General features: G+C 44.2%; 1 protein-coding gene across 6 annotated transcripts in view; it reads right to left on the reverse strand.

Annotated features, from left to right (window-relative positions):
• KMT2D (lysine methyltransferase 2D) overlaps positions 1-17,622 on the reverse strand; it is a 213,447-nt gene that overhangs the window by 158,150 nt on the left and 37,675 nt on the right. For 5 of the 6 annotated variants that reach the window (XM_042451953.1, XM_042451954.1, XM_042451955.1 and 2 more), the window contains exons 11-20: positions 16,618-16,793; positions 16,130-16,261; positions 14,202-15,097; positions 13,911-14,024; positions 12,899-13,009; positions 11,174-11,278; positions 10,062-10,243; positions 6,955-7,119; positions 5,044-5,153; positions 2,855-2,902 (exon numbers count right to left, since the gene is read on the reverse strand). In XM_042451953.1, the coding sequence (XP_042307887.1) occupies positions 2,855-2,902; positions 5,044-5,153; positions 6,955-7,119; positions 10,062-10,243; positions 11,174-11,278; positions 12,899-13,009; positions 13,911-14,024; positions 14,202-15,097; positions 16,130-16,261; positions 16,618-16,793 (2,039 nt within the window). The remainder of the gene's footprint in view (positions 1-2,854; positions 2,903-5,043; positions 5,154-6,954; positions 7,120-10,061; positions 10,244-11,173; positions 11,279-12,898; positions 13,010-13,910; positions 14,025-14,201; positions 15,098-16,129; positions 16,262-16,617; positions 16,794-17,622) is intronic. The other variant, XM_042451957.1, reaches the window with a different exon arrangement.

A 17,622-nucleotide genomic window follows, 5' to 3' on the forward strand; every position in this document is an offset into this window, starting at 1 on the left:
TCACAACCTTAAGGTCTAGTGCTGAGGCTGCATAAAGCTTCTTGGCCAACCCGTCGACCTTGGTGCTTTCGCTGTCCATCGGTGTAGTAGACATCTTGAGAGTGAAAGCTAATTGAGATGCCTCTAAAATGGCCAAATTTGGTATTGAATGGCCAAATAGCTAGGATGAAGCTGAAAGAGAGACCTGGTAGAAATTCTCAATCTTCTTAGAGGTTGATGTGATGGTGGCTGGGGTATCCCAAGAATGCTTGGCAAATCCATTCCAAAGAGGGCAAAAACCCGACGGAAGCCGGCGTCAATACCTTGCCATGAACCCAATGCTCAATCAAATCCAGTGCATCATCATCTGTATGCGTGACCTCAATCTCTAAAGCATTTACCATCCTCACTACCTGTTCCGCAAAGGATTTAATATCATCATTAGGAGAGGCTGGGTCATGCATGATCAACAACTGAGGAGAACAAGGTACTTCAAGATCTGAATCCACAGAAGACGAGCGTGATGAGCACGGGGATCAAGGAGAGCCCTGTGGGGTTACCAGCAAGGGCCTATCTTTCAAAGGTGCCCTCTTTGGAGTGGTCTTGACAGATGTAGGTTCTCAAATCACCTGAGCCTGGTTGGTGATGGTGGTAGGTGCAGAGCACCTTGGGGAGCGCAACCCTTGGCATTTCATATGGCAGAGAACCTCAGCGTCGACAGGCATGAAATAGCACTCAGTCTCACTACCATAGATATGATCCAGATTAGCGTGAAGGATGGAATCAGGAGGATTTGTATGGAAGGTCCTGCCAAGGCAACTGAGCGAAGTCAGAGAGCCAAGCTCAAGGTTGAGGAGATGCAGAGCATAGAGCCCAAATGCATTGGGAAGATGTGGACAAATCCAGATTTGGAGTTAAAATCAGAATGTTGGTGTCCCCTTCCGACTCAGATTCAAGATTGATATAGACAATCCAGAGCAAATCAGGTGAGGTTTCTCGAGTTAGACAAGTTGTTGTCCTATCCATGCGGGCTTGATCCACATCGGTACCGAAAGCTGCCAATAGAGTATTAGAAAACAAGCTAAACACCTTCAGGACACACCTTTTTAGAGGAACGGTCAGAGGACTTCTGTCTAGGGGATGAAGCCTTATCATCAGAATGCCACTGTTTTGAGGCTTTTTTGGCCTTGGAGTCATCCAAACTCGGGCTACGATCATATTTATTGGCCTTCTTGTCCTTATCCTTCCTCGAAGGCTTATCCTTCAGTGCTTCCTTAAACTTCTCTCTACCCTGAGATTTTTCAGGGTCTGGTCTCAGAGAAGTGACAGAGGCCTGCACAGGGGGAACAGAAACAGGGCACAAGGCCTGTTTTAAGCCTCGAGTGCCTGCGGAGTCAGGATTTACAGAGGGCACAAGACTGTACATTGTGACCCTCACACGGGCAAAGAAGGCATGTAGTGTGCAGATCCTGTCCAGGGATCTTACCCCCACATTTGTCACACCTCTTAAAGGTAGTAGACCAAGTGGCCATTTTCACACCGTTAGACGTCTCTCAAATTGTGAAGCAAAATTGAAGTCAACCAGTCCAGGTCGATCATTTTCCATCTATCACCAAATCCATGTCCAAAAGAATAGTCAAGTCTGAAAATCAGAGGTCAATTCAAATTAAACAGTAGGAAAGTAAGTGATTCCAAAGCAAAGTTCCTTCTAGGCTGCTAGTCGTGGCGGACAAAAGGAACTGAGAAAGAGCAGCAACACTAGGGGGTTTATAAGAGGGTGGGTGGAGTTACTGCCAAAAAGTTCCAATGATGTTTTGACCAGTGATTCCAGAAATTTGCTGCGCAGGTGCAGAATAACCCATTTGTGTGATTCGCAGAGACCATGAAGAAGAAAGAATCTGTGTATATGGAGGGCTGACTGTGTTCTAAAGTTCATTTATAACTTTTCTGCATGAAATATACTTACTTAAAACAACTTAAAAATACAAAGTGTAACAAAATCAATGAAAAAGCAATTACCGTATTACTAAGGAAGAACATGGGCCAATATCCTGTTCAGTGATGAAAGAATATAAAACTCAGCTGGCACATTTTTGCCCCACAGAACAATGTGACTTTGAGTTGTCAGTGTATAGTGCAATTATTACACCACCAAACTATGATTGACTGGTGGAAGAGGGCTCTGAGCATCTTCCTGCTATTTTTTTTGCAAATGACAAAAAGGAAGAGCTGTTAAACTTCCACCAAGATTGTTGGAGGTCTGGGAGCCTGACGGCTCTTCCTTCTTCTGGCTGCAAAACTACAGTGGGATGGTTTTGAGACCCATCACTACAAATGACTACATCATGGTTCCATAAAGATGGGGTGACATATGGTGGAGGAATGAAGCACTGGATACCTCCTTCCACAATGACAAGAAAGAAAATATGCTTATGTAATGAGAGTAACACCAGTGTATGTCATCAATATGATTCTGGATGTATTAAACAGCAACAAATGTTATTCAACAACAAAAGGGACAACAACTTTGTGGGTAGAGTACATGTTTTGCACCAGTCCCAAGTTTAATTCGTATCATCTCCTGGTATACACCTAAAATGCAGGAGATCCTGCACTACTAAATGCTGGGAACACTACAATGGACAAATAATGTGACTCAATACAAAGCAGCACACTATCCTAAAACAATCTGTAGGTGGAGAAATCCTAAGTGACAGCTTCACTTTTTCAAAGCAGAACTAAGCAGACATAACAAAACAACTAAGCAGGATCTTCAGCAGAAGTAAGGAAGTCTACATTTACAGGAAATATTGGACAGTCTTCAGTACCAAGTTGGAAAAGAAGTGTGATGATCATGGGTGAGAAAGAAACTTACCTGGCTCTTTGATCTTCATTGGGATAATTTCTGGAGGGGGAACTGGAACTTTTCAGGCAAAGAAAAGAAAAAAAAAAGAGGGGAGGGGGGAGAGGCAGGCTGTGAAATATTCAGTATTACTTTTGATAATTCCCTCCCTATTCTTCCCATCTATATGCAATAGGAGGCATATTCCAATTTAGATGTTTGGAAAGCATGCATGACAATTCACTCAACCTTTCTCCATGATCTCCTCCTTTGTTATTCCCTGCCACTGAGCCACACAGCCATGTCATCCTCAGCATCCTCAAAGTCATTTCACTTTAAGAACATTAAGAGCAGCTGTGCTAGAATGAGGCTAAAGTCCTGCCTAGTTCAGCATTTTCCTCTCAAGAAAGCCAAAACAAAACACTGTAAGCCACAACCAAGACATATGTGTAACTGTACCCTGCCACACATAATCCCTATCACTTAGTACTGAGAGATACCAGGCAGCTAATGCTGCAGGTAATATTTTATATAATTTTATTTTATATGCCACGTTTTTCCTGAATTGGACCCAAAGCTGCTCATAAAAGCTATTAAAAAAAACACAACAGTACCAATTTAGAAACACAATTAAAAACATCACATTAACAAGTTAAAAATATAAAATCATTTACCGTATTTTCCAGTGTATAAGGCGACTGGGTGTATAAGACGACCCCCAAGTCGCAGGCCGGCAGTGTCCCTGGCCTCCTATAGGCCAAAGTAAAGGGGTCTCGCACCCACACGCGCTGGCTTGAGGAGGCCTTTGTGGAGGCCTGGAAGGCGGGTACCGTGGCTGGGCTCTCTCTCGCTGCCATTGCTGGAAAAGGCGGCGGAGAAGCGGCTCCAGAGCTGGTCAGGCTGAGGGAAAGAGGGAAAAAGCCAGCCCCTTATTCCTCATGGCCGCCTTCGCTCAGGATACTCCGCTCCTCCAGTGGCTTCCGTGGCTCCAGCGGCTTCCACGGTGGACTTCTGACATGCTGCAGAAGCTGCTGGAGGAGCAGAGTATCCCGGGTGGAGGCGACGAGGAATAAGAGGCAGGCTTTTTTTCTCTTTCCCTCGGCCCGACCGGCTCTGGAGCCACTTCTCTGCTCTGCCGCCTTTTCCAGCAATGGCAGCGAGAGAGAGCCCGGCCGCAGTGCCTGCTGGGAAAGGAACCGCAAGGACCTGAGACAGAGAGGTGGATACACCATTTGCCTGTTTCTGGGGTCAGAATCTAGTGTATAAGACAGGGGTAAAAAGTTGTCTTATACGCCAGAAAATACAGTAAACATACAAAAGCAAACACCCCAATAAAATGCCTCCCTGGGTACAGTTATATATTATAAGCCTCCTTGAAAAGAAATGTTTTTTGCCTGCAGTAAAAGGCAAGCAGGGGCCAACCTGGCCGCCTGTGGAAGGGAGTTCCAGAGGGCAGGAGCAGCTACTGAGAAGGCTCTTTCTCAAATTCTTGCCAAGAAAGACTGTGATGGTGGTGGGACTGAGATAAAGCCTTTTTCTGAAGTTCTTAGATTTCTGGCATATATAATATATGTACATATGCACATTCCTGTCAATCTTCATCATGACTAGTAACTTTTAAAAGCCTTGGTATTTCCCATGAATCCACTGATTTAAGGCTAATCAAACTGGTAAACAGCAACACCATTATCACAGCTTTCAACTTGTCTATTATTTTTAACTACCCCCCTCACGTCCATTTTCTGCCACATCTACCTCTTTGGTTAACCCAAAAGTACATGCATAAGGTTCCCCACAACCCAAATGATCTCACTCTAGACCTCATGCTGTAGTGATTCATCAGTGTCATTTGTTTTAAAGAAATAAAGCAAAAGTATCAACCTTTAGGAAGTGGCAGTGAAATTTCCTGACCTGCGTGGGCAGGTCAGTTTGGCTTTCAAGGTTAATTCTCCTTGAGGTGCCATCAGCAGCTTTTTTGTTCATGAACTCCCAAATGCTTTATTTAAAACTTTTTAAAGAGTTTGAAACATTGATAGTGGGACCCAGGAGGGAAGGAACTATTGAAGAGCAGAATTCCTTCAACAGATGTTTGTGGGCAATGTGGAGTGGTTGACTCCAGATTTGAGGAGTTCTCAGCAAAGCGCCTCCCTGCCACATTGAGAGCTGATGGTCATTCTTTTCAACTGGAACAACAACTTCACCGAAGGCTCTCTGGTACTTACCAACAGGCTTGACTACATAGGGCCGACACGATGTACAGTCAAATCCTTCATCAGCTGCCTGCTCTACTTCCTCCTCAGTGAACAGGTTGTCACACACAGCATGCATCCACCTGGGAAATACACAATTAAGTGACACTCTGGCTGTTATAGCTATTTTCTTTTTAAAATAGAATTCAAATTAACTAGAGCAGTTCCTCACTTGAACGCTATCTGAAATTAACATACTCTTCACCATGGTCAGAGACGAGATTGCCAACCTCTTTTACAATAGTTTTTTGTGGGTTTTTCGAGCTATGTGGCCATGTTCTAGAAGAGTTTCCTCCTGACGTTTTGCCAGCATCTGTGGCTGGCATCTTCAGAGAATGCTTGACTGGAAAGGAGTTGTGTGTGTGTGTGTGTGTGTGTGTGTGTGTGTATTTTGTGTGACCTGGAAAGGCAGGAGTGATTTGCATGTGTATTGTTCTATTGCTAATGGCAGGCCTCAGGGACGGAGGGTCTGCAAAAGAGGATTAGTGTCCGCTTGATTAGTGCTCATTGTCTGCTGGGAAATCCCTGACCCTGGGAGATTTCTCATTTGCATTTGTTGAGTCTTGATCTTGCTATTTTTCAGGACTAATAGCCAAAAAATAGCAAGATCAAGACTCAATAATTGCAAATGAGAAATCTCCCAGGGTCAGGAATTTCCCAGCAGACAATGAGCACTAATCAAGCAGACACTAATTCTCTTTTGCAGACCCTCCGTCCCTGAGGCCTGCCATTAGCAACAGAACAATACACATGCAAATCATTCCTGTCTTTCCTGGTCACACAATACACACACACACACACACACACACACACACACACACATATACCCAACTCCTTTCCAGGCAAACATTCTATGAAGATGCCAGCCACAGATGTGGGCGAAACAGCAGGAAGAAACTCTTCTAGAACATGGCCACATAGCCTGAAAAACCCACAAAAAACTATGGATGCTGGCCATGAAAGCCTTCGACTTCACTCTTTTACAACCTTACAGATCACACACATTAAAATTTCAAGGTGCTATTCTAACCCTCTTGCTTGTATAGCTTCAATCTCCCATCTGTGCCAGTAAGCAGAGTAAAAAAAGTTTAGTGAGCCAGTGCAAAGAAATCTGAGAAAGACAGAGAAGGCCATACACTACCAACTCATCTTATTTACCTTCCCCCAGCTTAAAGTGTACCATAGGAAGGCTGATACTCTAGGATTATTTTTAAAGGAAGCTCTTTATATTGCCTGTTTCTGTGTCAGTGAGAAGATTACAATGATAATATTACAATATATTACTGCCTTGCCTGGAAGAACCAGAGCCCTCCCTTCAGCCACTATCTTGAAGGGAGAGAGAGGGGCAGGCGAGCTCCAACTGCCTTGCCTGGAAGAAGCAGTGCCCTCCCTTCAGCCACCATCTTAAAGGGAGAGAGAGGGGCAGCGATCTCCACTGCCTTGCCCTTGAAGAACAAGCCACTCCCTTCAGCCACCATCTTAAAGGGAGAGAGAGGAGCAGGTGAGCTCCAACTGCCTTGCCTGGAAGAACCAGAGCCCTCCCTTCAGCCACCATCTTGAAGGGAGAGAGAAGGGCAGGCAAGCTCCAACTGCCTTGCCTGAAAGAAGCAGAGCCCTCCCTCCAGTCCATCTGCCTTGATCCAGGCCTCAGAGGGAGAGAAGAATGCTGGACCTGATCCTCTCCCCCCTCACCATTCCCTTCTCCTTTTGTATCGTGTCTTTTAGATTGTAAGCCTGCGGGCAGGGAACTGTCTGGTTAAAAAATAATAATAAATGTAAGCCGCCCTGAGAGCCATTAGGGCTGAAGGGCGGGATATAAATACCTAAATAAATAAATAAATAAATATGTTTTTTAAAAAAAAACAATACAGGGGTTTAGCTTACCGCTCACAATGCTGGCACTGGATTAGAAGATCGTCCTCTACATACTTCACCTGGCAAATGGGGCAGGTAACAAGACTGGCACAGGGAGCACAGTGGGTGTAGTTGTTCTGCCACTCACAATGGAAGCCAGGTGACACTGCTCCACACTGCACGCAACACACACACCTGTTCAAAAGAAAAAGACAGTGGACTGATGTCAAGCTTGAACATCTCTCCTCTATACCTTCACTTCAGGCCAAGTGGGTACACTGAACTGGGAACAACGAATGAGAAGTCCTCCTCTGCAATCAGGGGTTCAGGGCTATACACCTGTACTCATACTACTTGTGACTTGTTGGCACAAGAGTACAAACTGTATGCTCCTTTTGCCTATCTTTTGTTGTTGTTGTTGTATTGGTAGCGTATGTTGAATAGACTGTGTGCTTTGCAATCTTGATTCTTCTACCAAGTGGGTTTCTAATATCACATGCAGATAAGACTTAGATTCAATTCCTGCTACTGTATGGAAGTCCTTGATGGAGTGCCTGTTGAGTGTTTCTCTGTGGATGACCACTCAGTGTCTTATGCTGAACACAGATAAAATGGAATCCTGGTGTTTCAGCATAATTGGCCAGTAGCCCCAGTTTCATGCCCTTTCACTGTGTTTACAGGGTTACACATCGGTCCCTGTCTCAGTTGCCAGGAACCTTGGAATTCTGCTGGATGATTGTCACTATACCCCTTTTTTCAGGGCAACTGCGAAGGCATGTAACTTCTATCTCTTGAACATCCATAGGTTTTTGCCCATTTGTTTGTCCAGGCCTCTGTTATTTCACACCCAGACTACTGTAATAGCTTACTGGCAGGTTTGCCTTCCTGCTCTCTTCTTCTTCTGGTTTTAATCCAGAAAAATGTTAAGTTGAAGGCTTTCATGGCCAGCATCCATAGTTTTTTGTGGGTTTTTCAGGCTATGTGGCCATGTTCTAGAAGAGTTTCTTCCTGACATTTCTCTGAAGATGCCAGCCACAGATGCTGGTGAAACATCAGGAAGAAACTCTTCTAGAACATGACCACATAGCTCGAAAAACCCACAAAAAACTACAGAACATTGTTGTTTGGCTTGTTTTAAATCTCCCTAAATACTCACATGACTCTTCGCCTTATAGATCTGTTCACAGGCTATCAGTTCAAGCCAGAGCTCATTACAAGCTTTTGGTCCTGGTATTTAAGGCCCTGAACTTTAACCTCCCCTGGTATCTGGTGGCGTGGTTAGCATGGTATATGCCATCTAGGAATTTAAGATATACAGACCAAAGCTTATTGGTGATTCCACCAAAAGGTACAGCTACATGAAGGCCACAAGCCTTTCAGGATCTGGCTTCGTATTTGTGGAACAGTCTATTTTGCACCTCCAGCTAGAAAAGGATCTTACCAGTTTTCCTAAAGGGCGGAAAGCCTTCCTCTCTAATTCACCAGATTATGCTGCTGAGTGTGCTTAAGGTGGCTGAGATAGGTAGTGACTCATGAGAATTTTGTTTTAATGCATTACTATATAACCTCATGATAGGGTCACCTTAGGGTTGCCATAGGTCAGAAACAACTTGAAGGCATGCGACAACAAATATTATATTATATTATACTATACGATATATTATAGTATACTATAGTATTTTAATATTTTAATATATTATAACGTTGTGTCTTATTGTTTTGTTCTTGATTATATATGTCTGATGTTCTTAACTTTAGTGGGAAAGGTGTTATAAATAAATGTTGTTTTTGTTGTTACCATTGTTTTTGTTGTTACTATTATTATTATTTTAAGTGAAAATAAAGGCTTTTCTGCTGCTGCACCATCAGCATTTGTCAGGCAGTAAGATAGGTGACAGTGGTGGAAGCACATGGAGCATATGGTAATCACTTGTGTGTTTTTTTTTAAGTATACTATTATTGAAAAAAAATGTAAGGTACACTTGAAAAGCATAATGTACACCTTTCACAAAATCTGGAAATCATGCAGTTGAACATAGTGCATACTGCTCTATCTGTAATTCCTATAGTTTCATTGTTTGTAAGAGTTATTGAGTTCAAGTTCAATTTTTAAAAAAACAAACAATGGTCATCTTTCTCATTTCTGAATTCGTTAATTGCTGCAGAAACAATATTACTGATGTACTGAAATTAAGTCACATTGTAACATGTGGACCACTGGGAGGTGAAAAGCTGGGAGAACTAAGTTTCTCTTGGTAATAAACTCCCATTTTGTTTGCAGCACAAAATTATTTTTTATAATTTTTATTTAAACCCCAGTTTTTTCCTAAAACAGAGACTCAAAAGAAGTGTAAAAATTATCACAAACACAACACAGTTAAAAAATACCAAAGATCAAAGCATAAGTAAAGAAAAGTGTTAAGCAGTCTTAATAGGGATTGGAACATAATTTCTTTCTGAGGGAATATGGCAGAATTATTATTAGCAGAATTTGAAGAAAAGCAGGATTAATTAAAACATCTAAATTTATGTTAAGTACATCTTAGAGGAAGTAGAATATGTTTATATCTATAACTATTAACCACTAAGTTAGCTTCTTAGTTTTTCTTTTTGTGTTTTTTGTTGTTGTTTATATGTGTACTAGCACATTTTTGTAGTTTGCAGTTGTTTTATGCTTTTTGTAAGCTGACCATCTATGTTGTTTTATGCATTTAAAATGGTGCACATTAATAAAATATATTTTAAATATACAAAAGATCAGCATTAAAATAGAATTAACCTATTAACAACACTGAAAACAATTTAAAACATACAATTAAAATGTTTAAAAACAGCTTAAAAACAGTACAATGAAAACAATTCAGCACTTTCTTAAAAACCCTTCCTTTAAAACCCCTGTTTTCAAAAGCATTTTTGAAATAAAAAAGTTTTTGGCTTAAATCTTGTTAGTCCTACCTAGAACAGACCCACAGATAAATGTGATTTACTTCTGGGTAAGCCACCATTCAACAACTGATTGGATGAGTCTACTCTAGTTAGTGTTACCCAACAGTAATACCAGAGTTAGACTGTCAAGGGAAGGACAACAAACAAACTGCTGATTTTTAAAGTCTTCTATGGAAAACATGATCTCTCACCATTTACACTTCCAGCCACCCTTGGGCACTGTGTTGAGAGGTGGATCCAGGCAATAGGTATGGTAGCTGATGTCACAGTCATCACAGAGCAACAGACGGGAAGGGTCGGATGCTTTGCCACACACCTCACACACTATGCACTCCACACAGCGCCAGCCCTTGAGCAGCATCACCTTGGTAATCTTTTAACAAGGAAGAAGAGACAAATATGTATCAAAGAAGTACAACATACTGGGGTGGGTGGAACAGCGAGGGCCCTGCTTGGTGGAGGTGGGGAGGCATCCAACTCAGTATTTCTGGAACCCATGAAGCTTGGTCCCTTCTCCAGTATTTCCCAATCTTGTACCGCCAAATGTTGGTTGGCAATTCCCATCAGCCACTGCTACCATGCCCGGTGACTAGAATGATGGCAGTTGTACTCCAGTTATATTTGGGAACTCAGAAGTATGAACTAGCTCTCCATGCTCTTTGGAGTGGCTGTCTCCTTCCACAGGCCCCACTGTACAGTACATGAATAGCCCTCTCAGGCCAGTGCCCTGAGCAAGGTTGGAGGGAAGAAGAAAAAATGACTCTCTCATCCATAAAGTTAGCCCTCAAAGAACAGTGTGTCACATCTACTACAGTTTGAGGACCCAAATTTTATGGGACCTATTCAGATCCCAGGCCAACTTTCACAGGCCAAGATATGGGACAGGTGATTTAAGTATCATAGAAGTTAGTGAATCAGAGATTTTGGACTAACACTCCCAAAAGCGTCAATCTACATTACCAAAGGTCATGACGCTTCTAGTCCAAAAGATCTGTGAAGGTAGGGACCACATTGTCTACCCTCACAATGCCACTTGCTGTTTTCTTTCCAGGTCCATCCCTATCACCACTCCTATGTCTCCTGTTTCTTCTCTCTGCACATGCAACCCCTTGACAAACTCCCTCACCAACACTAGAGCCTTGCAGTTAGAACTAAGGCTTCAAAATCAACCCCAAAATGGAAATTCGAAAATAAATCTCTTTGATCATCTCTCAAATTCAGGACAGCTGGAAGAATGTAGGTTTTAAGAGCACAGTTCTATCATTCTAGGGAAGATGAGGAAAGGAGGCTGAGCGACTCTTACCTTGCTGTTGACACAGTATGGGTGGTAACACTGAGAACACTGGGAACATGCCAGGAGATGGCCCTCAGCCCCACGACCAAAACTGCCACACACTACACACATGTCCTGTAGGAGACAAGAAGGGTGAAGATCAGAAGAGGCATGAGAAGCCCAGGAAAAGAAGCTTTCCGTCTTCCTCCCACTTTCATGTTTCTGGGCATCCTGCCTATGCTCCAAGACCTTTAACTACTTTACAGGCAGTGCCACTTGCAAACAGTAAAAAGGATTGTCCAACACTCTGGCTTTTGACTGATTGCATAAATGTGCAAGTCTTGAATCAGGGAGAGGGCAACTTTCTCTGAAATACACCGTAATAAATGAAAACTACTATTTGTTTTTAGAATAAAAACAACAATATTTAGACAAACTGTAATAGAAGGTAGGAAATATATATACAGAATTATGTATTGTATAATAATCAATATTCAATGTATGAATCTTAATAACTTTTCTTTTTTAAAAAAAGAATGAAAACAATTCATTTCCACCAAAATAAGCCATTAAAACTACAGTCATCCCACCTTGTTTGTGGCTTTGACTTTTGTGGATTTGATTATTCACGGATTTTATTAATATGTTCTCTCTAGGAACCTCTAGGTCCTCCAGAGCAACTCTATGACAACTTTAACCAAAAGTAGCACTGAAGGACCCAGAGATTTCTAGAAAGAATACTCCACTAGGCATTTGTAGTTCCTCCAGCACAATTTTATAGTGAATGTCTGGCAGATGTTGACCAAAGAGTTGCACTGGAGGACCTACAGATTCCTAGAGGTATTCTCTCAAATAAAAACTCTATATGGGGCGGCGCGGATGTGACATCGTCACTCCGCGCGAGGGCGCTTACTGCGCCCTTTGCGCGGAGCAGGAAGGAGCTCCGTTTCGGAGCTCCTTCCTGGTTTGCAGCGCTGCTTTGCGTCACTGGGTGCAGCCTTCAGATGGCTGCACCCAGCAACGCAAGGGAGAAAGGCCCTTTCTCCTCCTCCCCGCCGCCGCGAGGTGTCCTTGGGGCTTGAAGCCCCAAGGACACCCCTTTCCAGGCTGCGGGGAAGCGGCCTTTTGCCGCTTCCCTGCGGCCTGGAAAGCGGCGGATCGGGGCCTCAGCGGCTGCCGTTCTCGCCACTGAGGCCCCGATACCCCGGGGAAAGGGGCGGGTACAGGCTGCCGCTTTTCGGCGGTCTGTAATGCACCATAGTGTTTTTTTTAATTTGCCGTTTTTCTATTTATGGAGATCCTGCGCCCCTAACCCCAGTGAATGTGGAGGTACAAGTGCATAGATTATGTCCTATTAAAACACACCTGAACAGCCTTCTATGATAAGGAAGCTCAAACTAGTAAGAATTGGGGAAAGGGAGAGTGTAGCAATATTTAGTTCAGTTGTTCACTATCACATTTGCCTAAAAGCCTTTCTATTGGAGCGGGTCAGCGTTTCACCTAGAAATACTAATTAAGTTCTCTTTAAGGTAAGAAAGCAGCATGCAACCCATCTCTGCAGTTCAGATCTGCTATGAGTCTCCAGCCTTTGCTTCATGTCAATCTCATACCCACCTCAAAAACCACTTAACCAGGACTTATGTCAATTTAATCAGTTCAATTAGTTAATGACTAATGGACATACACTTGGGTAAACACATTTACACATACGTTCATTCATGCTGCCCTTTGCAAAACACATATGCTCATGCTTACCTGCATCAATACAAATTTGTCTGTATTAGAGAAGAGCACCACTGTGTTTTGCATTGTGTCATCGTCATCATCATCATCATCCTTGCAGGGGGAACTGTCAATATCAGCAAGCTTGGAGCAAAAAAACATAGAAGAGTTAAGGTAAGACAATGCTCCTAGTATGCCAAATACCATCTAGAGCAAAAAGGTCCACACATGAGGACGCACTATTGACTCCTCAACCTGCCAACTACATGCTGGAGATATTGCTCCTGCTATAGGGGGAAAGGCCTACAACCGTCTTATTGTCGTTTAGTGCAGCACACACACTAAGCCATTCTTCTCTCATTCCACAACTCTCTTCACTCCTTTAGGCTAATTCTTGGTAGGGTCCACTATGCTCCAGGAGGGCAGAGCTCTGCCACAATTTGGAGTTGCTACTTTGACTGCATCTCTCAATTCCTTGCGAAAAAGCTAACTAACTCATTGCCATGATGGCTGGGAGAACCCAAGTGCTATACCTTCAATAAAGTAAATATTCTAAGCTCTGGCTCCTAGCCTTTGAAGAATACAGAGGAAAGTAGAAAATTTCACAGGGGCAGCTTGTCAGTGCTGCAGTAAAAGGTCAAGCAAATACACTGCTCTGAAGCACTTTGAGAATGAGAAGCCAGCTCTCAGAAAGAACATGACAAGTCTACATAAGAGGGAGCACCTAGACACTCACATGAAAATGAGAACACGAGGAGGGGAATTGACACAACACCTCCAGGCACCATAAATAAAAATATGGGGGCAAGTCAAGCTAAGCAGAGCACTAGTATAGGGCAGGAAGAGCTTACTTTGAGTCCCCAAGTCCAGGCCCACAGACAGATCAACATTGAGTAGGCCTAGCCTCCACTTCCTTCACAGAGGGTACCTTTGCATTTCTGGCAGCTATAGCCCTAAAGCCCTGAGAACAGTCCATATCCTACCTGATCCCACAATGCCCACTCCCACACCAAAATAATGTCCTGCCTGCTAAAACCGCCCCTACCGCCAGTGTCTCGATGGAGGAAGTGGTGGATTTCAACCGTGACCGGCCCCGCCCTCGGCCTGCGTGAGACCCTCCCCGAGGCCGTCTTCTCCCAGGAAAACTGCTGCTGCGACCCTACGACCAGAAGGAAAGAGAGGGGGAGGGAAGTGATGTGTACTAAAACATGCCAAAGAGTATCGATACCCTCCAGTTTACTAACAGTCCTCCAGAAGTCTCACGACTCCTGAGGGCAGGGACTAAGCAGTTTGGCAAGGACCTTTCAGGCCCATCTTGTGGAGGGCTTCAGCTTACCTGCTTGACCCGGGAGCGGGCAGGGGAACTACGGCGTCGTCCCTTCTCACACTCGCCCTTTACATCGAATGGCAAGGAGTCATCCATCTCACCCATGGGCAAAGAGGCGCCATCCTCCCTTTGCAGGCTGACATCTGTGGAGGTCAGGCCAGTCATCTCCAGAGAAAGAGAACCCCCACCTTCATGGTAAGGAGAGGCAAACGGGATCTCTGAGCCATGGAAACTGCTGGCACTGGCATCACCCTGGCTCAGGTTTGAGATCTCATTAACAATATCCGATTTCACCAAGTGGTGGGGCCTCAAGGGTGTCGGGGGTGGTGGTCCTGCTTCTTCTTCACCACTTGTTCCTCCTCCCTCTAGTGGGTTGGCAGCCCCATAGGCCTCCACTGGGGTGGATGTGCTCCCCAGCAGGTCTGCCTCCACAGGGGAAGGAGAGCACTTAGTTTCACTAGCAAAGCTGAGGCAAGTATCATTTGGCTCTGGTCCCAATGTGGCAGGCCCTTCATCTGGTGCCTCCTCCTCACTTAGTTGTGGGGAGAATCTTTCTTCAAGATCCATCTTAGGAGCTGCTACTGCCTCTTCTTCCTCTTCTTCCTCTTCCTCCTCTTGGCTGGGCTGGGCGCTGCTGCTGATAGTGCTGTCTGGAACTGGCACCTCCATCTCGGTGTCCATGGGCTCCTCACTGGGCCCTTCTCCTTCCACCTCAGCAGCTTCAGGGGAAGCAGCATTGAGAGCACATGGAGGAGGGCTCACTGGAGAAGACTCTGTTTCCTGCGTGGAGGGTGATGACCCAGTATGGTTCTCTGTGGGTTCCGGCTCTCTTGGCTGCAACTCAAAGGGAACAGGGTCTTTGGCACCAAGACATGACCCCTCAGGATGAGTAGGGGGCACCGGGTCTAAGAGGTGGAAAGAGAGAGGGAGGGATAAGATATTTTGACAGGATGAAACATTTCCCACGTAAGGGTCAAGAATGGTGTTCATTTGATTAAGGACAAATCTGGGTCAAAATTATTAACTCTCACCTCTAACCTAATCAAAAAAACATGGCAGAAATACCCACCTTAAAAAAGAATCATACATAGACCAAAAGGGCTCAGGTAAAGTCCTTCTAGGAAGAGTGTTTCACAAACAGTCCTGCTTACACTAAGCCCTTATGTTCCTCAATGTTTGCCAAGAAATACAAACTTATTTGACAATCTGGATTGTACAAAACAAAGTCTCCAGGGTCAGAGGCAACATCTCTGTGAGTACCAGAAGCTGTGGACAGAAGAACCACCTTGTTTGCAAGCATCAGGAGAAGAAAATCTCCAGCCTGCAAGAACTTCCAATTCAGCCTGAGAAAAGTCCACTCAGGCGCTGGCTGCAGAAAAACTACAGCAACCAAGTCTTGGGACCAGGAGATGGCCCTCCCCATGCAGGAAAAATGCAATACATGCAAAATTATCCAGGTTCTTAGTACTGGCTGCACAAATGCTCTCAAAGCCAATACTCAGGCATTGTCCCACCACTACCAGGCACACACAGCAAAGGCAAGGGATACACAAAGCCACTCAGCTGCCACACAGATAGCAGGCCCAGAACCAAGGTCACAACTTGATGTCAAGGTCAAAGCTCAATCAGCTCTTTAAGTATGCCAGCTGGAAGCTCCAGAAACTACAGCCAGTTGCAGAATTCTGATCTTATTTCCTGATGTCATTTGGCTTAGCATCCCCACTATGGCTTTAACCAGGCCATTGGCCCCCATCTTTCAAATGTGCCATTAAGGGGGGAGGGAGGAAGCTTTGTTGGATGGGCATGGCAGCTTCAGACCTATAGATCTGACCAAAGACAGTATCCTATGTCATGACATTAAAATTCAGCAGGCAATTTTTGTATACAAAGTCACACATTTGTATGTTCTGTGTCTAAACTTTAGCCCATTAACTCACCTGGTGGTACCGGAGGAGGGGGTGGTGGACAGGGAGCTTTTTCAGGCTCTAATAAGGTTTCCACTTCCATTTGCTCCTGCTCTGTAGGGGCCCCTGGATCCGCATCGGATACTTCTAGAGGAGTGTCTACATCTGGAATTGGAAGTTACACAATAGACATTTGAAGTGCATTGGAGACAGCAAGGTTACAACACAGGAGCTAATGCTAGCCAACCTAGAGTTCTAGTACAGGCCATTTACAGTTTCTGTACATGTCATTGAACTTCACCTTAGCAGCACATTCCTGTGGTATTCTGTTCTGAAAGAAGAAACCTGGCAAGCATGGTAGCAAGTAACTGACATTCACGGCAACAAATCATGGGGCAAGCAATGGTTCTTCACAGCATGGGCTATGTGAAATGGTACATACCGAATGATTACTTTTTTTAAAAGAGTGTTCCTACTGCCTCTTAGTAAAGGAGCCATTAAGATGGGCAAAGACTACTCACCAACAGGCTTCTCACCACACTCCAACATCCCCCGCTCTTCTGGGTGGAGACTCACAGAGCCAACACTGCTTTCAGGCTGCCCCTCACTGGCCACACATGTTTCCTCCAGTGGCTGAGGAGACACCAGCTTCTCTGGTAAGACACCAGTGGGGATGCTGTTTTCTGGAGAAATGTGCCTGTGTGGGAGTAGGGAGGGTACGATGAGAAAGAGAAATTCATTTGAGGCAAGCTGCTTGAAATTGTAAATTGTTCCCCTCACTTCCTCAGCATTTCTACAGTGTGCATCTAAACAAGCATTTTGCATACATACTCAGTCACTCTTACAACAACCATGTGAGCTATGGCACCATTTTTATCCCCATTTTATAAACTCTGTGCATAAGTATGTGTATAAGCATAGGGAGGGAACAGAAAGAGCGGGGGAAGGTTTTGCATGAGGCCACCTGGTAAGTTCTGTGACAAGAATACAGTATACATTTTGTATATTTTTAAGGTAAAAGTTTTGTCCAAAGTATTCTCAATGAACTGAATTTTGTTTAAATCTTACAATCTGTTCAGTTGCACAATGCATAGGACTCCACTGTTATAGCAGCTCCACTGGCTATCATTCTGTTTCCAGGCAAAATTCAAAGTGATGGTTATGACCTAATAAACCCTATACAACTTGGGTCAAGGCTATCTGAAGAGTGTATTTTTCCATATGAGCTTGCTTCGGGTTTGAGAGCACCAGGAGAGGCCCTTCTTGCTGTCCCACCACCCTCAAAAGTCATATTTGGTGAGGATCCAAAGGAAGGCCTTTTTAGTGGTTGCTTCCAGGCTATGGAACTCCCTTCCAAAGGATACCAGCCTGGCCCCCTCCTGCTGTCCTTCTGCCAACAATAAAAAATTAACAAGACAGTACCTTCTCAAGCAGTCTTTTGGCAACTGACATTTTTTAGAACAAATGTGCCCTGTACAGTCAGTCCTCTGTATCCATGGATTCTTTATCCATGAATTCACCCATCC

This window comes from Sceloporus undulatus, chromosome 2 (assembly GCF_019175285.1).
Source record: "Sceloporus undulatus isolate JIND9_A2432 ecotype Alabama chromosome 2, SceUnd_v1.1, whole genome shotgun sequence".
Lineage (NCBI taxonomy): Eukaryota > Metazoa > Chordata > Lepidosauria > Squamata > Phrynosomatidae > Sceloporus > Sceloporus undulatus.